Source organism: Rattus norvegicus, chromosome 7, assembly GCF_036323735.1.
Source record: "Rattus norvegicus strain BN/NHsdMcwi chromosome 7, GRCr8, whole genome shotgun sequence".
NCBI classification, from domain to species: domain Eukaryota; kingdom Metazoa; phylum Chordata; class Mammalia; order Rodentia; family Muridae; genus Rattus; species Rattus norvegicus.
Genome location: NC_086025.1, coordinates 124,321,065 through 124,347,175, shown reverse-complemented (window position 1 = coordinate 124,347,175; position 26,111 = coordinate 124,321,065). Strand labels below are relative to the sequence as shown.

Genomic DNA, 26,111 nt, shown 5'->3' with positions numbered 1-26,111 from the left:
AATTCTGTTAATATTTAAATAATACCCCATTCTGTTATCTGTGAACAGAGGGTCTATACTCTGCAGAAGTGTTCGTGACGAGAACACAACCTTTGAGGAAATGCCACTAAATAATAATGCTGAATAAGAGCCCTGGTAAGATTTCAAACTGTTTTCTAAGTTTTAACAAAATGAAAATCGCCGTCTTGTAAGTCATATTGACCAAACGATAAAATATCTACCAATCAACAGCTAAGCGTCTGGCTATTACGTATTGCTCACGCTACCCCGGTAGATTACACAGACGCCCTCCTGTGTTCTCGGTGTGGCTCACGGGAAATGCCTGCTGCTTTGCTCCAAACTGTTTGTTTTTAAAAAAACAAAAAAACAAAAAAAAAAAAAAACCAATCATAGTAACCCACTTAAAATGTCTCTTCAGTGGAACTAACTTTGACCACTATGGCTGATCAGGCTTGCGGTTTGAATAAATGGATTTAATGGGGGGAAGTGAATGACCCTAGCCAAAGGACAAGTCTATGTCAGTAAATAAACTGCAAGATTAATTAAAATGTAGCGCATTCTATGTGCATTTAGGGTTCTCATTTTTTAAAAGATTTATTTATTTATTCTGTATACAGTATTCTGCCTGCATGTATGTCTGCAGGCCAGAAGAGGGCGTCAGATCCCATTACAGATGACTGTGAGCCACCATGTGCTTGCTGGGAATTGAACTCAGGACCTCGGAAAGAGCAGCCAGTGCTCTTGGCCTCTGAGCCATCTCTCCAGCCCAGTTCTCATTTTTCATTAAAAAAAAATTTTTTTTTTGAGAGCTGCAGTATAGGTCATGGGTACTAAAAAGCAAAGCTTTGCCTTTACTGGAACAAATGCAGAACTCGTGGTGCAGACTGGTGGTGAGTCAGGCTCGGCACAGCACCTGCCTCTCAAGGCCTCGCAGCACACCTCACAGGAGGTGTCACTGCTGCACACCTCCTTATGGAGTAGTGTTTTTAGGAAGTAAAAAAAACCCTACAGGATCACAACACATTAAAATCTGATGTCAAGCGTATTTTCCACAATGTGAGGGATTAAACCTGACTTATACATGCTAGGCAAGTTCCCTGCCACTGAGCTACTTCTATTCATCTCCCTCCCTCCCTCCCTCCCTCCCTCCCTCCCTCCCTCCCTCCCTCCCTTCCTCTCACTCCCTCTCTCCCTTCTTTTTTTTTCCTAATTTTATTTCAAGGTAAATTCTTGCTAAGATGTCTAGACTGGCCCCAAACCAGGAGTTACTTAAGCCTCTGGATTATAGGCCTGTGCTGCTCCAACCAGCTCAAAATCCTCCTTGGAATGAACTTGCTATATATGAACGACATTCGTACCTCATTTTTAACATATGAAAAGCCAGAGGTAGCTGCAGCCCAGCCTCATAGTTCTAACATCTTAGTGAACGTCAGTGGTATTCAGAGATTTTTATATTTGCTGTAATGGGTAATGGGACAAGATGATATTAGATTACTGTGCCTGATGACAGTTTATTACCTACATTCATAATTGAAGGAAATGCTTAATTTTAATACAAGATTAATGAAATAGAGGTTTTTTTTAATCAAGTTTATGGATCCCATGTGGAAGATGCAGCTCCCAGCAGTGAGCTCTCAATCTAATCCTTCTGAGGTGAGCAGGGGTTTCTCCAACTGACACAGCAGGGAAGGCCCCAGAGTATGAGGATGGTCTGGGCAAAGGCAGGAGATCCATTCTCTTCAGGAAATTAGACCAGATTAGACTTTATTGTTGCTAGGGAACAAGGTGCCAGTCTGCAGATGAGGCAGAAGGAAATGAACAGCCTTGGGTAACAAGACAAGACACGGGTAAGGAAGGAGGAAGGCACTCAACATATCCACCAGGGACTATAATCAATACCTTAAGGCTTTGTAGAGGGGTGTCTGCCTGGCTCTGGGTGTGAGTTGGGAGCAATCTAGCAGCCCCCAAGAGACAAAACAGTGTGAAGTGTATTTGTGTTGGTGAATGTGAGGGCAGTGTACTTTGGACATGTTCAGAGTGGTATGCCTAATTCCATGAGGGTTACATGTCCTAGGATCTGATCAAGGAAGATGGATGGGACAAAATTCTAATCATGCTTTGATTTTAAAATAACATAGCGTCTGTGAATTAAGTCCTTTACTTCTCCAAGAATCACTCCATATTCTTTATAGATATGTTTTCTAATTACTCTCACACATTCTTAGATGGAAAATATTATATTATTTGATTGTAAGGGAGGAAGACAATGACTGGGAGATAGTTTATGAGACTTAGTGAAATGCCATAGCTCCTTCGTTCTGCCCTCTTCTCTCCTTTAGTGAAACTAATGACCTTTCTTTGACTACCTGACAGTCTATTTAAGCCCCGAAGGCCATAGAAAGATGCTCGCATCAGGCACTCATGACGTAACAGCAATAGGCACCCAGAAACCTATCTAGAAACACTAGGGCTTTATCAAGATTCATCCTTGAAAATGGAATACTAAAGGATGAAGATCATTAAACCAGAAACACCCTAATGATCCAGCTAGGGAAGGCGCCATTTAATTGAACTAATATTAAAACTCTCTCAGGATAATGGGTAGCAACATTCATTTTGTAACAGAGATGAGGTTCTGAACTCATGCATGGATTAATAAACTGATTAAAATCACTTCCAATGATTTTCTCTCTTAGCAGTTGATTTTGAGGGAAAAAAATCCTTATTTAAGGAGAGTATGCAATTAAAAATAAAATGCCTTAGTGCTTTGTTGGAATTTGAAACAGCTGCCTTTATTTTCCCAAATTCTTACCTTTTAATACGTTTTTATGTGTATGAGTATTTCGCCTGCATGTATTTACATGTACCCTGTGCATATGTATATGTGATGTCCTTGGAGGCCGAAAGAGGACATCCCTAGGAACTGGAACTGTGACTGGTTTCAACTAGCTGGTAGGAACTGAAACTGAGTCTTGTGCAGAAGCAACAAATGCTTCTAGCCACTGACTTTCTTTCCTCAGCCCACCTTTTGATTCTAGTCCAAGAAATGCTAGAAGTTTGGGAACACAAACACAAAGTTAGTCACGGAGCTGGCAGTATACTTCAGCCATTGCTCTCTTTCTCAGATACCACCTCAGAGCATCTTTTATGTATCTCAACATTGGGTCACCCTGTCTTAGGAAGGTGAGAGTTCTTCATTTCCTAGAAGGATGTCTACTTCAGATCCGACCCAGAGAATGTGGCAAACTCAGACATTCTTTGCAACTGTAGTCAAGACACTCTGACACTCACTCATCACCAATACCGTCCACCGTGGTGGCTCTGTCATCATTACCTTCTTTGAAACCCATGAGCCTCTTTATTTTTCTCCAGAGTATGCCAATGAAGATCTCCAAAACGTCAAGACAATCAAACATAAACAGATTTTTGCATAGGAATTCTAATCATTTCTTGTTTTCACTGTGCAAAACTGATGTGGACCTTGGTCTGATTTACAGTAGGTTATAGTCATAAATTGTGTGGTGATAAAAAATTGACTAGATGCTTCCAGAATGGTTCCAGAGATCAGTTCATTTTGTCTCTCTATATTCTTGCTTTCTTTAATCAATGTCTGATGATGATACTGCTTTTCAACTAGTTGCCTTGTAAACCCATACTAGCAAGTTTTATTATTTAGTAACCACTATTAGTGCTTTACCTTACCCAAGTCTATAATTCCTGCTGGGAAACAGATTCAGTAACATTTTCCGACATTCTATGGTTCTGGCTTAATACTGAATAAAAGACACATTAGAATATTCTGATCTTCAGGGGATAGCCTGTTACCTATGATCACAGGTTACCTGCATTTTCACATAAGGGTAAAAACTATTATTCTTTTTATCTTATTGTTTTTCTTATTGATCATGGCATGTGTGCATATGTGTATGTGTGTATGTGTACATGACTTAGCATCAAAATTTGACTTGCAAATTCTCACCTTCCTTTTGATTTTACTTAAGACTATTCTGTAGCACACTTCTCTCTCTTGGGCTGTTTTCACACCCTGTTAGCAGCTCTCCTAGGCAGGTATCCCAAAACTCTGAAATCTCTAACTTCTTAGTATCTCCAAGACAATCAAGACTTCACCTTCAAAGCTTCACAAAATGACCTCTCTAGGTATCCATATAGGGATAATCCTGAAGCACTCCTGGTATTAGCAGATCTCCTTAGTAGTGGAGGAAGATTCCATAGCCCCTTTCTTGTATCCTTAACTCTAAAGCACGAACTATGTAGCTGAAGCTGCCAGGTTCTGCTGCTTACTGGGACTGGAACATGGCTCCCTTATTCAATTACATTTTCACCAGCTTTCTGTTGTTGAAGGCTTCCTCCACTGCTTGAGCTTTTCTTCAACTCCTTTTTGCAAGTTAGAAGCATAGCTGGGTGGGATTCTGTCCTGAAGTCACCACTCTCTTCACTTCTTTTAGCATCAGGCTTTTCTTTACATTGTATATGTCTTTGAGCATAGTGTGTAGCTCTGTTATACTTCCTGGTGCTCCTTTTCTCCTTAAATTGTACATTTTGTATTTCCCCTTGCTCAGCTTGCTTTGTTCATTATAGATCTGCCTAAGAGTGACCACTAATAACCATATAACAGAGTCAATACTAGGCTGTCTTGAAATCTCCTCTGCCAATGCCATTGATTGAAAATTCTGCAACTTAAGATTTTTTTAAATAAGACAAAAGACAGCAATGTTCTCCACCAAAATTTCACAAGAACAAGTCTTGAGGCCACTTACTAATATTCTGTTCTGAAACCTCTTGATCCAGGCCTTCATAATCTACATTACTCTCAGCACCAGTGAGAGCACCGGTGTCACAGCCCTACTAGGATGGCCCATTAAGCTCTGCTTAGAGCATTTGGCTACTTTTGTCATCCAAAATTCCAAAAGTCCCCATTCTGCCAAGTAACATAGTCAGGCCTGTCAAAACAATATTCCACTTCCCAGTACCAACTTCTGTCTTAGTCAAGTTTTCTATTTCTGTGAAGAGACACGGTGACCACAACAAATTTTATAAAAGAAAGCATTTAATTGGGACTGGCTTACAGTTACAACAGTTTAGTCTATTATTGTCATGACAGGGAGCATGGAGGCACACAGGCAGAATTAGCTAAGAATTCTACATCTAAATCCATGGTCAGCTGAAAGACACGGGGGCTAGCTTAGACTTTGAAACCCCAAAGCCCACTCCCAGTGAAAGACCTCCTCCAACTAGGACACATCTACTTCAACAAGGTCATACCTCTTAATACCCCCTCAAGTAGAACCACTCCATAGTGACGAAACATTTAGATACTAAGACTATGGAAGCCATTCTTATTCATCCACTACAGTATGCATGAATGCTGTTAATAGGCATCATTCATTGGACTATTTTTCTTCATATTACATTAATGTGCTTGTCTTCCTATGTTTTATTATAATCAATCAGGAATCTAAGCATTATGAATTAATATTCCTCTCCATTATGTTTGAAATTCTAGCAGGAACCAAAGTGGGCCTCCTTTCGTATAAACATACAGTGTCATGGCTCAGTTCAACTTCAGATGGAGGCCAAGAGGACTTTGCATTGTACTTTTCAAAAGTTAATTTTACTAAATTTATTTTGCTGAATAGCTAGATTACTGGATAAAATAAAGCAATGCAGTATGAATCCCTATTTTTAAAAGCCTGCTGTAATTAAATACTGAAATAGCAACTCTTTTGTTATTCTATTAATTACTTACTGAGTTATCTGTTGAGTCTTAGGACATTCTTCAAGCGCATATATATATATATATATATATATATATATATATATATATATATATATATATATATTGCATTTCCAAGTGTCTTCTTCTTCCTTCTTCAGTTTGCACTGCCTTTGAAATGTAGTCTTTCTCACTGAGGAAGATTTGGAGTCTGTAAGTCTGTTTTGGAAGAACGAGAGCTAGGCAGGTCTTGGATGATATATCTTCCTTAATATAGGTTCACAGTGATGAATCATGGTTCAACAAACAAGAACAGTTTTAGCAAAGCAACAGATGATACAAGCCCAAAGGCAGCAGTGAGGTTAATGGCTGGAGATCGCTGGTTGTTGTTATTGTTGTTGTTGTTGTTGCTGCTGCTGCTGCTGCTGCTGCTGCTGTTACTGTTGTTGTTGAGACAGAGACTCACTCTATAGCCCAGGCTCCCCTAGGATGGTTATCCTTCTATCTCAGGCTTCAGGGCACAGAAGCTAAAAGCATGTGTTACAGCTCCTGTTTTGCATCGGTATGCACGGAAAATGTGGAAAGATGCAGGAACCCAGAGTTCTTATGGCAGAATTGGAGAAACGTATGCAAAGAGCCATCACTAATAAAGCAATACACACCGGTAACAGAAATAGGCCTGGTGGGGGCACTTCCAAAGCATTTGTGAAGTCTTGGGGGTGAGGGGAATCCAATAGTACAAAAGCACAAGACAAAGCTTCCAACATGATAGAAAACATTTTGAGAGGCTGTTACAAAAACAAAAGCATGAGTGCTTGGAAGTCCCTCAGAGAGGAAGTCAGGGTAGATTTCTGGCAGTACCCTATGATCCACAGCTTAGGGAAGGATAGTGTGTTGAGAGCCCAGACTAGAACAGATTCCAGAAAAGGCTAAGACGTTGACAGGGGAATGGAAATGTTTCTGAGAGGTGAACTTGGTGCCTCCTGCCTGAGATGGGCTGGAGTCAGAGGAATGAAGGAAGAGGGACAGATTAACTGCCCATCTGCTCCATAAGGAAGTCTCAGAGAAACCGTTTACTCATGAGGCACAGGCACTGAGCAGAGGTGGGTACAGCCAGGAGCACTGGGAAGGCAGAGTTCAAAGCCAGGATGAGGCACCACCAGTGAGCTTCCTCTGCAGCTAAGAGCAGTGTCTGGTGCTGAGGCTCCACTAGTCTGCGGTGGGGAGCAGACAGATCCTTGGGCAGCTTTGCCACAACAGTGGGACTCAGGAACCCCTAATTTTTATGGGACATTTATGATTGGTTGTGCTTAAAACAAGAAGGGCAAGTAAGATAGCCCAACAGAGCTTAACATGCATTCACAGTTTAGTTTATTTAATAGTCATTAGTGTTCAAAAGAAATGCGGGTGATCAGAAACGGATCTCTGAAATACTTAACCTTCCACTTTGCAAAAGTCATGAAGATCTCTTCAGTTGCCACCGCCTCTGCCTTTACAACCGGCCAAACAGCTGCCTCATCCTTTGGCTTCAAGACAGGAGGTGAGAAATAAACAGTTGGTTCATGCATGTGTTTAGAAACGTCTGGGTCCCGTTCATAATACAGTTAGCATTGAGCCAGCTGCCCCTCCAGGAGGTTTCATGGAGTCTCCATGGAGGCATTTATTTTTGTTTCTCCCTTTTTATAACCAAGGACTCCAACCAAAGAGGTTTGGTGGGTTTAGAAGGCCCCTTACCTTACCCCTGCATAGAGCTAAGTCCTAAGTGACAAGGCTGTACCTGTCTCTGCCCACACGCAGCCCTATCAGTCATTGTCCATTGCAGAAATTCAGTCTGATGTGCCTCTGCCAGCACAGGTGCCAGACAGCCTTTGAGAAAGAGAAAATAATTTAGTCAGATACGTTAAAAGCCTAGTAGGGTACGTCTTCACTTGTCCAGCAAACCCGAGCTTCTCTTTCTGAAACGCGTTGTCTGAAGCAGTAGTCCACTTAGGACTTAAGTTTGTTTGCGAGTTGGTTGGTCTTGTTTGTTTACATTGTTTACATTGGTTGAGAGAATCATTTTCCCCGTGTATGAATGGGCATTTTTAACCTACTTAGTAAAAGAGAGTGGGTGAAATTAACCTGGTGAGAGAGAGGCCCCCACTTAGTGATGTCAAGTGTGAAGGAATGGGTGTTTGCTAAATGTCTCATCTGCTGGAATTGGGGAGAATTAGCAATACCCACTCACCCACGGTCGGTGTACTCAGAGACTTGATTAAGATATCTCCCCATACACGATACTGACAGAAACTGTGTACAAGTGTTATGCCAGCTGTGGGGGAAAAAACAAGACACAATGAGAGTCACTTGTCAACAGGTTTATTTTTAAATTTTTACTTGCATATTGATTGAATTCATAGGAAAGTCTCGTAGTTTTCAAAAGAGTCTGGTAGTCGCTAGTGTTTTGGAATGTAATTAGAAGTGGGCAAAACTATTTTTTAAGCATTAGTAAAATTACTAGTATCAGTTCTGAATGGGAGCCTTTCCGGTCCTGTTCACGATATCATGAACACTGTAGCAGTCACTCTGCCCAGAGCTCTTGTACAGAGTAGGTCCTAATGCTCACCAATACAGTGGGGAAATGATTGATTTATATTTTATATGTAAGCAGTGAAGTCGTATCTTTTATAAAACAGATATTCCTAGTTGTGTCCGAACTCTTCATGTAACTTTGCTTGTAGATTTGTAAATGTAGAAAAGAAAGGGTAAGTCTGTGTCTACAGTGTTGGTGGGTGCCTGTGCAGTTCCCGAGGGGGAATGACCGTTGTAATCTTGCATCCACAAATTAAATGTTCTATGGTGATAGTGTGTGCAGTAGATGAGGACAGAGACAGACATGGAAAAATCAGCTCAGAGACCAGACCCAGCTCAAGGATAACGTTTCAACCTACAGCATTAACTACTAATATGGAAATTATAACCATTTCTTTTTTTAATTTTTTTGGGAGGTGGTTATTATTGGGTTTTCTTTTTACAATTTTCTAAATGTATTTATTGTGCAAAGGGGTAGGGGGCCCGCTGTGTTTCAACATGGCTTCCAGACACAGCCTGAGATGCTCGACTGTCTCCTTGCTCCTGGCGTGAACTGAAACTGCACACACTGATTCACAGTGACTGCCACTCTGACTGACACCCAGGCTCCTTAAATACCTGATGGGGAAGAACAGATTTCCTTCACTGAGAGCAGACGTACAGTGTGTATCCCTCTACTACAGCCCGCAGACAGAAGCTGTCAGGCTCCTGCTATGGCTGGGCAGTGGCCCTAAGGATGAGAGTGGGGCTTGCATTTTTAACATATAGCATTGGTGCTTAGGCCCAGTTTCTAGGAACTGATTTCTAATGTTTCTTTCTAGTACATTTTTATTTTACAACAATACAGTGCCCCACCCTAACAGGGAAGGAAGAAGAAAGGTCTCTCTAAAAACAGAACAAGTGAGTGACTGACATAAATAAACATAAAACCTCAGGTGGCAATGTGAGGTGGCAGTTAGAGCTCATGTGTGCCTGCAGGTAAATGAATATGTAGATATTTATAAGAATTACAGTCATGATAAATTTAGAAGTAGTGTCATATTTGGACACCATGTAGTAATCATCATCTGTAGATACAATTTAATCAATGTACATTATTGCTATCTTCAATGCAAAAATCAGGAACCAGTCTTTGCTGCTGATGGTATAGTTCATCCTTTATAGAAAGGGCAGAGGAAAAAAAAATGCAGAAAGATTACTTAAGGGACTAAAGTATCAGACAAAACCAAGCAAGTCAATTACTCTTTGTGGAATGGGAAAGAATGCGGAGGCTGAGTTTTACCGTGAGTTTTACTGTGAGTCTGTTTGTGGATACTCCACAGAGAGCTTATTACATAAAGAGACTTCCCTAAGAACATTCCCTCACTCAGCCCTCCCACTGGCTTTGTGAGAGAGGCTGTGCAGAGGAGGACTCCAGAATGCCGAGGCGACACTCAGCAAACCCAGACAGCTCAAACACAGCAAGGCTAGGATTCGAATGTTTATGAGATGTCTGGGTAAGGCTAAGCAAGTTGAAGGAAACGAACTAAAGGTAAACCCGGACCAAAAACAAGAAATATGTTCTCCCAACGCCTCTAAGACCAGACTCACTTTAAGATGCTATTTGTGCCCTCCCCTGTCCAGCAGAACTGCATTAGCTTCTTCTTACTGGTAGGAAGCTTTTCTAAGTCTGACTTTATTTTTTTCTAGTGAGTTTCTTTTTACACAGTTGGGATAGAAGAAGTCTCCTGGCAGCCATACTGTAGGAGGGAAATAAGACTGGTGTTCTAGAATTTAAACTTGGCCCTGCAGAGGGCCTGCAGAAGGTACGGGACCCTGTCTGGGTCTTCTAAATTATTTTCTAAGTTATCTGCAGCAGGCCATTGGGATTTAAGGAAAGAGGCCATAAGGTAGGGAAGAGCTGGAGGAATGTTGAAGGGAGAGTAACTACTGTACCATGCAGAGCCTAAGGTACTGGTCAGGGTTGAGCAACATATTTTAGCCACTCATCCAAGGGACCCGAATGCCTGCATCCACCCAGCCAGTTTTCTGGGCTGAGATCTTGTTCGGGAGGCAAATTTAAGACTGGGAGCTACTGATGCTGCCTCGCAATGGTTTAATGAGACACGATTAAGGAACTGGACCATTTTCTACAAAGTCAAATTCATTGACTTCTGAGTAGAAACTGAGAACGTTCTAAATTAGCCTGTATCGATGTTTGAAAGATTTTTTTTTCTGGGGGGTGCATTGAGCTACACTCCACCATCACTGGGTTACAGAATGACAACAGGCCACCTTTTCTTTCCCCTGGATTCTTGACATGAAACCGGGGCCTTCATTTCTCTCCTCTATAGCTGGAAACATTTGGATTTTTTAGAACCAGATCTGCTCTAAATATATGAGTCCCTGCTTGCCCCCATCTCTAAAAAGCAACCTTAGAGATTTTTAAGGTAAATCTCCTCCCTCCAGCTCACAAGAGGAGTGTGTCTGCTTCTCAGAATTAGCACATGGCTGCCTGGTTTTTAGTCTTACTTGTTTCCCTGAGTTCTGACCCCAGCTCCCCAGCACTTCCCACAGTTGTGCATGGTCTCTGTCTGCATGCATTAACCAGAGTTTAGCATGGTCTCATGGGTTACACAATCTCTCCTAGAGCAAGACTGCCAGCCTCCATCACACTTACAGCCACCTGCACGGCTAATAGGACCGTTGCCCTTTCCTAGGATATTTTAAGGATATAATTTAAAGCAAGGCTCTCTCTGTCTCTTCTGTGTGTGTGTGTGTGTGTGTGTGTGTGTGTGTGTGTGTGTGTGTGTGTGTGTGTGTGTGTTCTGCTGTGTAGACTTGAAGGAAATTAGCTGTGTCGTTTTTCTTTCTGAAAGTGAATTATAAAGATTATTAGCCCACTCCTCCATGTCTCAATGTTAATCGTTTATTTATAACAGCTTTTGCCTCTGGCAAACTAAAAAGAAGCTGCAACTTGTTTTTTTTTTTTCTTTAATTGCCTGACCCAGCCATTCACCTTCAGCCACCCACATCCCAAGATTATTTTCCAGGGTAGGCTAAAAGTTTACCACAGTGCCTGAGTTACTGAGCTGCCATGCACACTGACTGCCTACACTGAGCTAGGTGCTATTGTAGGAGCCACAGAAGCTGTGAGCAGGGTCTTACCCCTTGAGGCTTCACAGTTGCAAACAGACTGGTGAAAGCAACATACACAGAGGCAAAGCAAAGGACTGGTTTCCAAAGATCTCATGCCAGCAGGATGGAACTGTTATTCCTTTCATTCAGCAGCTCCCTTACAGAGCACAGCCCTTTTATAAATTCCCGGTTAATTAATTTTCTCTTAAACATGTACAATTTCTCGGGCTGGTGAGATGGAACAGTGGGTTAAAAGTGCTCTTTACACAAGCTTGACAGCCTGCGTTCAGTCTGCAGATCCCATGCAGAAGGAGAAAACTAATTCCCAAGAGTTGTAATTTAATCCCTTTATAAGTGCACATGCACATATTAAATAAAGAAAAGGGGAACTAAAAGCTTAAGTCCAAGTGGATCAAGGACCTCCCACATCAAACCAGATACACTCAAACTAATAGAAGAAAAACTGGGGAAGAGCCTCGAACACATGGGCACTGGGGAAGATTTACTGAAATGGCTTATGCTGTAAGATCAAGAATCGACAAATGGGACCTCATAAAACTGCAGAGCTTCTATAAGGCAAAGGACACTGTCATTAGGACAAAACAGCAGCCAATAGGTTGGGGAAAGATCTTTACCAACCTACATCCTATAGAGGACTAATATCCAATATACACAAAGAACTCAAGAAGTTAGACTCCACAGAATCAAATAACCCTATTAAAAGAAATGGGGACAGAGCTAAACAAAGAATTCTCAACTGAGGAATACTAATGGCTAAGAAGTACCTAAAGAAATGTTCAACATCCTTGGTCATCAGGGAAATGCAAACCAAAACAACCCTGAGAGTCTACCTCAAACCAGTCAGAATGGCTAAGATCAAAAACTCAGGTGACAGCAGATGCTGGTGAGGATGTGGAGAAAGAGGAACACTCTTCCATTGTTAGTGGGATTGCAGACTGGTACAACCATTCTGGAAACCAGTCTGGAGGTTCCTCAGAAAACTGAACATAGTACTACCTGAGGACCCAGCTATACCACTCCTGGGCATATACCCAAATGTGCTCCAACATACAACAAAGACACATGCTCCACTATGTTCATAGCAGCCTTATTTATAATAGCTAGAAGCTGGAAAGAACCCAGATGCCCTTCAACAAAGGAAAAGATACAGAAAAAGTGGTACATCTACACAATGGAGTACTACTCAACTATTAAAAACAGTGACTTCATGAAATTTATAAGCAAATGGGTGGAACCAGAAAATATCATCTTGAGTGAGGTAACCCAATCACAAACACACACACATGGTATGCATTCAGTGGATATTAGCCCAAAAGCTCGAATTACCCAAGATACAATCCAGAGACCACATTAAGCTCATGAAGAAGCACGACCAAAGTGTGGATGCTTCATTCCTTCTTAAAAGGAGGAACAAAAATATTCATAGGAGGAGATATGGAGACAAAGTTTAGAATGGCCATTCAGAGCCTGCCCCACCTGGGGATCTAGCCCATATACATACAGCCACCAAACCCAGACAATATATTTCTGATGCCAAGAAGTGCATGCTGACAGGAACCTGATATAGCTGTCTCCTGAGAGGCTCTGCCAGAGCATGACAAATACAGAGGTAAATGCTAGCAGCCAACCATTGGACTGAGCATGGGGTTCCCATTGGAGGAATTAGAGAAAGGATTGAAGGAGCTAAAGGGGCTTGCAACCCCATAAAAACAACAATATCAACCAACCAGGGCTCCCAGGGACTAAACCACTACCCAAAGACTACACATGGACAGACCCATGGCTCCAGCTGCATATGTAGCAGAGAATGGCCTTGTTGGGCACAAGTGGGAGGAGAAGCCCTTGGTCCTACTAAAACTGGACCCCCCCAGTGTGGGGGAATGTCTGGGCAGGGAGGCAGAAAGGGGTAGGGGAGTAGGGGGAAAAGCCTTCATAGAAGAAGTGGGGAGAGGGATGGGATAGGAGGTTTATGGATGGAAAACGAGGGAAGGGGATAACACTTGAAATGTAAATGAAAAATATCTAATAATTTTTTTAATGTTAGGCCACAACTATAGATTTTGCCCTTGAGATCAACACTGGAGCAGATACTTATGTGACACTGTAAGAACCAGTGCGGACACAGTGAAAGCACCAAACTGACCTCTCCTTGGGTAGAAAGGTTAACTTGGGGAGATTCAGACTGCCAAGGCAGTCTTGGGGTATGTGGTGGCCTGAGGGAGCCTATGAGCTGGAACAGTTGGAATCGTGGGAGGAGTTTGCTGTCCAGAGCAGCCTGGGAACTAGCTCGGAGACTGTGATCTGTTCTTACAGGTTTGTTTGCATTCATAGGGAACTAGTTGCCTTTTGCCGGAGGTGTCTGACCATAGTAGGGGACAGGCAAGGGAAGTAATGACTATTCCTGACAAACGGAAACCCACTTCTCAGGGCTTCTAAGGAATATGCTCTTGCCTATCTTTTAGCACTCCTCCTGCCTGTGCAGTCCAGCCTGAGCTAAGCACAGACTGTTGTCTATGACGTTGTCCTCAGCACTACCATCTAGGGGACTGTTTCAGACATTTTCCCTGCTCCCACATTGCAAGGAGTGGGGAATTTAGAGTTAAAGTATGCACTTGTATTAGGTAGATAATGCAAGGGTCCTTTGAGACCATGTGCTGTTGGTATACAACATGTAACGTTTAGAAACTAGAGCTTCCTCCTGCTCACAATTTCTGAGGGGCGAGCAGGTTCAATATCTGCCTTTCGCACATGAAAAGCAACCCGTGCTCGGCCAATTCCTACAAGCGTCGACCGGATGTTTCGATGATAGGTTTTATGTGAAGGCTACCTTCAGTGAAGAAGGGGTCTCTCTAGCTATGCTTCCCGTTAATGACACTTGTTAAAGCCACAGTTGTGAGACATGTTCTCCGTAAAGGTCCATTTAAGCTGAGCTCCAAGGCGAGGTGGGGACTGGCCATACCAGTTCTACACAGCAGCCTGCTCGTGAGGAGAGAGGAAAGTGTGCTTTGGCTTTGGTCTCTGCCTTCCTTTCATTGAGAAACCCCTGGGGACCCACAGAAGTGTCAGGAAGGAAGCTTCCACACAATTTTCCTTTTAAATACGGGAAACAAGTGAGCCTGCATGTCGACTATAGGCTGTGTTCTGAGAGAAGAGTACAGCCGCTGAGACAGTTTAAGTCTAGGTGATGGCCAGCAGGGAGCAAGTGCAAAGCTCTCCTCCTCAGATACAGGGGTGGGGGGGTGGGGGGATAGGGGGTCTCTTGTTTCCAGAGCCTGGAGCAACCAAGAAGTAAGGACAGGCCTGGCTTTGCTCCTGTCAGAGCATAAAGCCCATGAAGTTCACACTTAATACCTTCGGTGTTCCTGTGAAGTGAGATGTCTTGGAGAAAAGGCAGTATCCTCCCTTTACGAGTCTCAAAGGTAAACAACTCTGGCAAAATCCAGACCTTGAGTGAGTTCTTACGGATCTCCCTTGTGCCCTGTGTCTAGGACATTCAAAGTCTCAGAAAGAGGGAAAACTTGACATCAGGGCGCTAACATGAAAATGAATCTAAGTTTTAAACCACACGGGTGTGTTGACGTTTAGTTGAATGAGCCACGGGGCCATTTCAGCCTGGAGGGTTGGGAAATGCCATTGCTCACATCCTTAGGGTCTGCGCGACTCCCAGACATCCTTCTCTGACGGCCTGTTTCTCCTCTGATCCTCCATAGGACAGTTAGTGGGACAGAGTGAGAATTATTAATTTTGTGTTGATTTGTCTTTTAACAACCAAATAACCCATTCTCAGTAACGTCCTTTTTCTGTGTCTGGTAAGTTTCTCTGCTGACTTAGTTTAAACATCACCTCTGAACTTATTTCCAGCTCTCGAATCCCCTCTGCCTTTTAGGTGGGAAGTCAGTCCCTTCCTATGTCATGGCTATTGTCACACACATCTGCTCTCATCCTCACCTCCTACCTGCCACGAATCAAGAATGTTTACTTTCCAATCTGAATTAGGACCAGTGCTGCATGTACCAGAAGTATACACGAAGGGCTGCAGAACTGCATATTACGTGACGGGGTGACCGCCGGAAACTCATTCCAACCGACGCAGTTGGGCTTAGGTGGGGAGACTCTGTCCATTTCAAACATGTCCGCTGTTCAATAATACCGTTAGATGAGTAGTGATTAATCGAATGTTTCTCTGAGATCCGGCCATAGGCGTAATTAGCACAGATCAGCATTTCTCCCTACACCGTTAGATTGCAGGAAAGACTTAGTGCACAGTTGGAACTTAATATGTTAATGTTAAAGGTCCACCAAGAATTTAACAACGTTTTACTTCAAACGTTCTCTTTCATTGTTTGAGAGATATATATAATATATATATTATATATATACAATATATATATTATATTATATATAACATAATATAATGCATATGCATATATGTAGGAGAGGACATTTCCAGTTTTTAATATAGATGTAGCATGAAGGAGAAGAGGAGAAGGACACTTATAAAAAATTAAATGTTTTATTATAACCCAAAAGTAGTCCAGGCTGGATCCAGATAGGCCAGTCTATAATAAATATCTTTGATTTAGGAAGGCAATTTTTTTTACTGCACGTCTGTTGGGCATGCGCGCGCGCGCGCACACACACACACACACACACACACACACACACACCCCACAGTAGCTTGCAAAGTTGCTATCATCTACGTGGAGAGATGAACGTGACCATCCAGCTACCGCCTGGATCTGCTCCTGTCACTCGTCTTGGCCAAAGCTAATAAAACAGTGTGAGCTGTGGGAGCAGCTGCTGAGGCCGGTATGTAGCAAGCACCAGGCGCCCAGGCCGACCTGACTTTAACTCTTTCCCTGTTTCAGTTACTGTAATGAGTGTATGCTGGATCCAGACTGTGGTTTCTGCTACAAGATCAACAGTTCGGCTGTCATTGATTCCTCCTGTGTTCCGGTGAACAAAGCTTCCACCAATGAAGCAGCCTGGGGCAGGTATGTAACACACTGCTCTCGCAAGGAGAACTGTCATTCGGTTTCAAAACGAGGCCATTTTATTAGCCTAATACTCATTGTATAAGAAACGGAGTTTGTGACGTTTCCTTGAATATGTATGATACCGTTAGATTGTATTAACTCTTACTTCTTTCTCTTACCCTCCTTTCCCTTCCTGCTGGTTACCACCCCACCCCCTTCCCTAATGGTCTCTTCTACTTTCATATCTTTTTTAAAATCATAATCAGGATTTCAGTCCTGCAAGATACTAAGCTTCCCATCCTGCCCGAGGCAAACTCCTAGGACTCCCAAGATAGAAGATAACCATATAAGGGATCCTGTGACTTCCATACAGAAGTGAATACACACACACACACACACACAGAGAGACAGACAGACAGACAGACAGACAGACAGACACAGACACACAGACACATGTGCACTCACACACGCGCACACAAACTGTTAAATAAATTTAAAATCTGTAGTCTGTGTGAGAGAAGACATGTTAATGGGGTGGTTTTCCATGTGCTTCTGGGAAGAGGCCTTGTGGCATGTACTAGGGATACAAAAATACTGCATGTTTCAAAGCACAGAAGAACACTCTTGAGGTCCTGTGTGCATGGCAAATCCTCAGCTACTCTGGACCCAGCCATTGGGCTTTGGATCTTTGGTTGAAGCAGGTATTTCCCGGTATTACCTGGGCAGTTTCTCCCACTCCATATTGTAATTTCCAAACCATAATTTTCTGAGCCCAAGTAAAGACAGTTGTAAGGTCAAAATAAGTTAGCATTGCTTTAAATTATGTCATAGAACTATTCTACCCTGGAGTCTTTGTGGCTCAGAGAAATGATCCACAAGCCGAGAAAAGGTTGCCAACCGTCGGTGAGTGGCTTGTCTGAAAGCTATCTGTGTTCAGACAAAGCACATTGCTTTATTATGGACATATAAATAAGATACTTATATACAATAATTATTCCTCACACTTAGGAACTAATATTTCCAAAGTTCAACAGTTTCGCAAAAACATCGGAGAGCTGTTTATATCCCTTTCTAATCTAGTGGAGAAACTAAAAACAAAAGTTCAAATTAAGAATGGACCATAGAAGCTGGAGAGAAAGCTCGGTGATTAAAAGCGCTTGCTGCATTTGCAGGAGTTCAACATAGGGTCCAAACCTGGAAGCTCACAAACGCCTTTATCTTCAGCCCCAGGGATCTGACAACCTCTTCTGACTCCTGCCAGTACACATGTGACACACACGCACACACACACACACACACACACACACACACACACACTCATTCATGCATGTAAATGAAAACAATATGAGAAGGCAAAAACTCAGAGGCTGACTACAGGAGAGTGTAGGCTCCCATTTCACCTTGCTTCTGTGAACCCACCGGAGAGATGAGAATATTAAAATAAATGATGCCCAGAATCCGACTCTGAAGGCCAAGGCAAAAGGTTTGCAAGTTTAGGGCCACCCTGGGCTGCAAAGCAATTTCCTATCTCAAAAATTAAAAACCAAACAAATACCGCCAGGCATAATGGAATGTGTGCAAGCCCCGGCTACTTTGGAGGCTGGAGAAGAAAGCTCTCCTGAGTCTAGAAGTTCAAGATCAACCTGGGCCACTCTGCAGTAACCCCCATGTGTCTCCAAAGACCATGACAATCATGACAATGATGGGTCCTAAGTTGGAGACATCTGCAGAACCATGTAGAAAGTAAACTAAGAGGCCCAGTAAAGGCGCTGGCCTCACAAGCTTGATGTCAGCTTTGAGTCATGGTGCCCATGTAAGGGAAGATGGAGAAGCAGACTCCACAGGCTTGAGCTCTGACTTCTGGAGGCACGCATCTTCACCCTACCCCGCAACGCAGACACAATATTAATGATAGTGATAACAGATATATGACTCAAAAATTGAGTTCGGGCTGGAGAGACAGTGCAGCTGTGCGGCCCAGGCAGAGGACCGGAACTCAGTTCCCAGCACCTGTGTCCAGGCACTCACTGCCTCTAACTCCAGCTCCAGGGAACCAGGAGACTTCTTCTGGCCTCCATGTGCACTGCATTCCTTTGCGCAACCCCGCACTCAAATACATTCACATATAAATAAGTAATAAAATCCTACCTAAAGAGTAAAACCAAGGGCTGGAGACATGGCTCAGTGGTTAAGAGCACTGACGACTCTTCCAGAGGTCCTGAGTTTAAATCCCAGGAACCACATGGTGGCTCACAACCATCTGTAATGGGATCTGATGCCCTCTTCTGGAATGTCTGAAGAGAGCTATGGTGTACTTATATATAATAAATAAATAATAAATAAATAAATAAATAAATAAATAAATAAATAAATAAATGTTTTTTATAAAAAAAAAGAGTAAAAACCCAAATTGTCAGAACCCAGAATCCATGACATCTCCATGGAGAGCTCCTCTCGGGTTTGTGGCAGTGTCAATCTGAGTACTTTTGCTGGCTGATCTCCAGACTTGGAGGTGTTGGGGTCGTAAGGATGAGTCACTCCATTCAGAGGATAGCAACTCCTGATAGATCTGGGAGCACAAGCCACACAGATGAACTATGACAACTGATAAAATGCCAACCCAAGCAGGTATGAACAACGGGTAAATAAAACCTAAATAACCAGTGTAGCAAAACCAAAGAGACTTGAACACAGTAAGCTTACGAAAAATGAAGGATATTTTTATTCTATGCTCAGAGTTGTACACTGAAGATATGTATGTCATGTATGTGAATGTCTGTAAGTTGCCTTGTCACAATTCAGCAAATTTTGCATATACAAATAAACTTAAAATCCTAGGTAAGTAAATGTATAAAACATAGTATAGAACTTGGGTGTGCAATCCCTTTAAAAGATAAGCTACCTACAGTAACGATGAAATCAAGATCAGAAAGACAGGGGAAGGGAAACTTACGAAACTGTGGTTTTGACAAATCATAGAAATCTGAGGAAAAGTAAACGTTTATTGAAATCGATTCACAGTGAATCAATCAGATAGTGTCTAAAGACAAATGTATTTAGATTGAAAAATTTTAAAAACCATATTGTCCGCATCATTTGCAAACAACAACCACAAACATGTTGGAAACTTGAGTGGAAAAATGTAAGTGCTAAGTCAAGATGATAAAGCTAACAGAAATCAGAGAATGTGGGCAGCTTGCCGAGTTTAATGCAAGAGTTAGTTAGCTCAGCCGAGAAGTCCATTCATTTTGAGCCAACACAGAACACCTGCAAAAGATGTGTTACGTTTAATAAAAGAATAAATTAAACAAGTATATTAACATATACTCAAATAAGCTCTCTAAGTAAATCAGGATACTAGCAGGAAGACATGCTTTCTGACCAAAAAGAACAACAAATTCACAAAACACCAGGGAGCTATTTATCACTGTTTCTAAATTTAGTTGTGAAACTAAAAACGAAAGTTCAAATGAAGAACAGACTGTAGAAGCTGGAGAGATGGCTCAGTGGTTAAGAGCGCTTGCTGCTTCTGCAGGGGGTCAAAGTTCAGGTCCAATCTTGGCAGCTCACAGATGCCTTTAACTCCAGTCCCAGAGATCTGACAACCTCTTCTGGCCTCTCTAGATACCTGTATACATGACACACATGCGTGCACACACACACACACACACACACACACACACACACACACGCACACGCACACGCACACACGCACATGCATACATGCATGGAAATAAGACATTTTATAAATCTGTTTTTAAAAGCATGAAAACAAGATGCTAAAGTTTACAGTTACACAGACTCACAAGAAGCAGAACCAGTATGGAGAGGAATCGATGAAAGTTCACAGGAACAGGAGAGCAATGTCAAACACAGGAAGGTGCGAAACTCAAGAACTGTCAGTCCTTAGAAAGGTCCAAACACATAGAGAACACTCCAGGAGTTCAATCATGTCCAAGACAAGAGAAGAGGCATAAGCGATATCTAGAATGGGTAGACAAGCGATAGACAACAGGCGTTTTGATGCTCAAAGGATTTCAGTGAATAATGCACTTGAGGCTCCATAAATATGTTTTCTTGGAGGAGTCTAGGACTGGCCCAGAACATCTGTGAAAGGCCATTTCTATTAGGCAGGCAGGATCGCGGATTCAAAAGTAACTCCACTTCTTTCAGAACAGCTGCTGCTAAGCACTGGGCAGACACCTAGTTAGGAACTGATGGACGTCTTTAAGTGGTTGTAGGACATCTGCTCCTCTGTGAGTCCCGCTGCTATCTGTAAACTGAGAGTAGCCACTGTATTGAGCAATGTGGTTCTGCAGAGGGTATCTGAGGAATGCAAGGGTCATAGCTGAAGACAGGTATAACAATGAAGAAGTGTCCTGTACAGGTGTGTGCGTGTGTGCGTCTGTGTGTGTGTGTGTGTGTGTGTGTGTGTGTGTGTGTGTGTGTGGTGCATGTGTGTCGTGTGTGTATGTGTTTATGTCTGTGTCTCTGGTATGTGTGTGTGTGTCTGTCTGTCTCTGGTGTGTGTGTGTGTGTGTGTGTGTGTGTGTTTAGTCTGTGTCTCTGGTGTGTGTCTGTGTGTGTGTGTCTGTGTCTGTGTCTGTGTCTCTGGTGTGTGTGCGCGTCTGTCTGTCTGTCTGTCTCTGGTGTGTGTGTGTGTCTGTCTGTCTGTCTGTGTGTCTGTGTCTCTGTGTATGTGTCTGTGTCTGTGTCTGTGTCTCTGGTGTATGTGTGTGTATGTGTGTGTCTGTGTGTGTCTGTGTGTGTCTGTGTGTGTCTCTGTGTGTGTGTCTGTTTCTGTGTCTGTGTCTATGTCTCTGGTGTGTATTGTGTCTGTGTGTGTCTGTGTGCGTGTGTCTGTCTGTCTATCATATGTGTCTGTGTGTGTGACTGTGTGTATGTGTGTCTATGTCTCTGGTGTGTATTGTGTCTATGTGTCTGTGTGTCTGTGTGTGTGTGTGCGTGCGTGCACACAGGAGCGCATGTGCGATTTGTCAGGAACACTATGTAGCTTAGAAGCATCATTATCTAACTGATAAATGCATTAGCACAGGTCTCATTTATTCCTCTATGTCTCTACATCCTCCTCCATACCTCCCAGTTCTCTATCTACACAAAACCATAAATAATCCATTCTGGAATTTCAATGCTAACTAAAAATACTATTAATGAGGGACCCTTTCCTAGCATGCTGGGTCAGTGTTTGTTTCCTATAACACAGCACTTCAGCTCTGTAATTAGCAACACCAGAATAGCTGGATAGAGTCCCCCCTCTTTGGCAGTCCATTGTTTTGCAGCGTTCGTTCAGCTGAGATATTTTTCTCGAAGCCAAGCTTTGATACAGCACACAGCCTGTTGGCTCTGCGTTCCAACACTCGCCTGAACAAAATGTACTCAGCCTGCACCTCACATCAGTGCACTGATGTCCTTAGTGACTTTCCCCTCCTTGGCCTACTGCCTGGGGTTGATGATTTCTTGTTTCATCACTGCCTAACTTTTAGTAATCATTCTTGTCCAAGTAAGAGGTCCATCAGGTTTTGCTTGCATTCTGTCAGAATAGCCTATTAAACAAAGCACATAGCTACCACTAACCTTGTGGTAGCAATAACTACATGAGAACTCGTATGGCCACAACAATTCAATGACAGTTATAAGGCATGACTTGACATGACTTGACACTTGACAATCTGATGCATCCTGGTTGGGGGCTTCCTGGACAAAGCAACAACAATGAAGAAGAGGAGGGGAGGAGGAGGAAGAGGAGGAGGAGGAGGAGGAGGAAGAGGAGGAGGAGGAGGAGGAGGAGGAGGAGAAGACTATTTCCATAGATGCAGTTGTCATAGCCCTTAGAGCAAAGTTCACCTCACAATAATACTGCAGTGTGTCTATAAATAAAAGCACAGCCTCTCTCTGACAGTTGATCCAAAGTGAATGCAAGCCTAACTAGAAGAGAGCATCCTCCAAATTCAGATGTCAATGTCCAGATAAAAATGCCCCAGCAGGTATCACATGAACTCTGGGATAACGTGGCTGATGACTGCACGGTCACATGCGTGTTGTCTGTGTTTGGATTCCACATTCCATGGCTGTGACCTATCCTATTCAAAATGCTCAATGCTTTGGACAACAGTGAAAAACCTCAGAGGATTTGCAATGAATCAGGGCCTCAAAGGAGAGGATGCAGGGTTCTAATGACTTCATTCTAGTTACCTTACTGTAAATATTTCCTAAAGAGGAAAAATGTAAAAGAAAACATGACAGTCATACAGTCTTGATTAACACATGATGTTTACCTAGGAGTTTAAAGTGCAAAAGGATGTTCTAATTAAATGTAATCATGTAGTCTGAATTGCATAAAACTAAACTACAAGAAAAACACTTAGGAAGCTGATGAAAGACAGTCAGCATTTCCTCAGAACATCCCCTGGTATGCCAAAGAGTCCATGAGTCTGCCATTGTGATGTAAAACCACACACAGTACAGAACCTGCTACACAGAAAAGCAGGTTTCCTACCACGACCCTTTTACAGAATATTTGCAAAAGATCATCTGTTATGAATTTAGAAAAAGAAACATCATTAATGAAACATAGTGTCTAAAGATATGTCAATTAAATTAATACACTTTATTATTCATATACAGGATAAAAGTCCTCCAGCTAATAACAGCATAATACATAATTAAATATTGCTAGCTAATCCTTTACAGAAAAGTAAAGTGTCTGATATAGAATATCTTGATCCACCTGTTATACTGCTTGGACACACATCATATGCCAGATTACATTTTTAGATCATTACTATTTAGTTGTCATCTATGTATAATTTCAGAAATCACATATCTTGGCTTATTATTTTTCCAGACCAAGAGCTTAAGAGCCTTTGGTTGTAACGATGGTGTATATTACATCCTCTACTCCTTGTATTGCAAAGTTCTAAAAAGTAGAAAAACAAAACATCTCAGAACAACGTCTATGTTCATTTACCTAATTTCCTAGTTCATATTGTTGTTCTAGTGAGCACGTTATATTTTTTATTCAAGCAGCAATGTTCATACTGCAAAAAAAAAAAAAAAAACCTACATGATTTTTGCCAAAAATTCACATTTTCAGACAGCCCATCTGCTTTTTTTTTCTTTACTTTTTCAAGTGTCTTCTTCAGTTTGCACTGCCTTTGAAATGTAGTCTATGAGTTCTTTCTCACTGAGGAAGATTTGGAGTCTGTAAATCTGTTTTGGAAGAACGAGAGCCAGGCGGGGCTTGGATGCTATATCTTCCTTAGCACAGTGACGAATCGTGGTTCAGCAAGAACTGGTTCAGCGAAGCGACTGATGATACAAGCCCAAAGGCAGCCATGACGTTAATGGCTGAAGGTGCCAGTGGGGTCGGGCTTGGAGCACATTGTCCATGCCCTACTGGAAAATTGGATTTATATTGGTTCATTTTCATAAGTGTGGGCTCCAAGCTAGCAGTGGCTATAGGTGAGTGCCCACGTGGTGCCCAGCCACGAAGTTCTGGGAGAGCACACAGTGAGGCACAGTAGAATTACACTCTCTGTAGGAAGAAAGTCGCCAGCGACACCGTGGTATTAACACCTGGGCCAGAAGAGTCAGCTAGAAATGAACCACATGGTTGTTTTCATTCCGTCTATTACAGCTCTCTCCAGTTCCTGGCAAGTATGATGATTTTATTATTGCTAAAAACAGCTGCTGCTGCTCCCTGGGAACCATTTTTTTTTAAATTCAGCCTTATCCACATGATTTACTCTGGCCAAGTAAAGGAAAGTGGAAGCAATCTGTGTTGTTTCTGAGCCAAAGTTTTAAGACCAGGTTTTTCACCAGAATTTTCCATACCCTTCCCCATGCTGCTGCAAAGTTGGCCATGTCCGCACAGAGCAGGTGCTGTGGTGTTGTAGAGTGGAGGGAGGAGGGGGGGTCTTAGCTAGCCTCAGACAGACCTGTGCCATTAGCTGGTTTGTGTAAACCGCAGTGGAATCTGAAATGTTGTTACTTGGGCACAACCTGCCCTTGCTTGGCTGATAAAGACGCACTGAATTCCACTGCTGTTTAAAGCAAGGTATATTAGATTCTGCTGTGGAGACAGTCATCCTGGGTTACAAAAGCAAGCTAATTTAAAAGAAAACCAAGGACAGCAAAGAAAGTATTAACGGCGATAGAGAGACAGGCTGAATTATTTTGAAGATGTCCCCAAAGGTCTTAAATATGGGGGTGCATGCTACGGCTGGCAGGAAATGGGAACAATTTGTAGGTAGAGAGTAACAGGGATGGCTTGGGATTAGAAGGCAAGTTCTGATGGACAGAGAATTCTCTAAAGAGCATGTACCATCCAAGACGAGGCATCTGGAAGTTCATTAACACAAGAGCTATGGCTGGGTAGTGCCTACATTTTACTTGGTAGATTGTCTATTACAACCCAATTTAAACCGATCACAATTACATAGTATTCATACTTTGTAATATAGTGCTTCCTGAAACCATTTTTGACATGATATACATGCCATCAGAGTATGCCACTGGTTTGAACACACTAATAACAGCCTCCCACTAGTAACAGCAGTGTGTCAATGCCAAGTTCAAGAAGAAACAAAAGCACTCGCCCTTGGTGCCCTTTAACCCACAAACACTGAGCCCAGACGTGAGTTCTCTCCTTTTCTCTCTGATATCTTCCATGACCCTCTCTGTCTGTTGTATGAGTCCGAATCTGTGCCTGCCTCAAGGCTATCTTGTGAATCTGCCTGTGTTTATGTGTGTCCTTCTGTGTCTGTCTGTCTCTAGCAAAGGGCTTTACTCGTCGTTGCACAGCACAGGAAGTGTCACATGGGAAAGAAATGAAGGATGGGTTACAGAAATGTCAATAGAGTTTTAGAAGGGATTGAATCACTGTCTCCAAATGATCCCAGCTGACCAAGGCAACAGCAAAACAGCACTACAGGCGCCATTGTATTCTCAGGTGACAATCAAATGTCACATTCAATACTCATGGTGGGTAGGACTTACTTCAACCTGTTTGTTTTTTGCAGCGAGTGATAAGCATGTAAACACCCATGTATTGTTCTACATCAAGGTTATGGTGAGACATTAACTTAGGTCGTATACATTGATTACATTGGAAATCCAAGGCAAGTAAGGTTCACTATTATGCTGTTCTCCAGAGGGTAGGTTAAACAAAACAGGCTGCGTTCACAGAAGGATACTAGTCTTAAATAAACTCAATGTGTATTAACTCTGACTGTGAGTCCAGAGAAAGGCTCAGTCTCTTAGAAAGGGCTATTTTTATCACGGTGCATTGCTAGAAAAGTATATTTAAAAGGTGATCATTTTAGAGAGGGACCACAGCATTACAGCGCATGGTTAAAGTTATTGACCTACAGTAAATGCCTCAAGATATTATTTCCCATGTATGCTACATGGAGACAAAGACAGCTGGAAAAGAAAATGCATGAGAGTGTGTGAGTTTTAGAAATCAGCACTGTCTTTTATGAGGTATAAATGTTAGATGGCTTGAGATATAAATGTTTATGGTTAGCTGTAGGGCGGAATGTTTCATATACTGGACACTGACTAAATTTTATGAAATTATATATTGCTACCTTTAAAAACATTTTTAAACATTGTTGAATTCCTTCATCACATTGATATAAGTGAGTAAAGTCTGTCACAAACTTTAAAAA

At 42.3% G+C, this 26,111-nt stretch overlaps 1 protein-coding gene across 1 annotated transcript in view; it reads left to right on the top strand.

Moving 5' to 3' along the window:
* Slc2a13 (solute carrier family 2 member 13) overlaps positions 1-26,111 on the top strand; it is a 327,266-nt gene that overhangs the window by 258,971 nt on the left and 42,184 nt on the right. Inside the window, exon 7 of the mRNA NM_133611.2 lies at positions 16,312-16,437. Within this exon, the coding sequence (NP_598295.2) occupies positions 16,312-16,437 (126 nt within the window). The remainder of the gene's footprint in view (positions 1-16,311; positions 16,438-26,111) is intronic.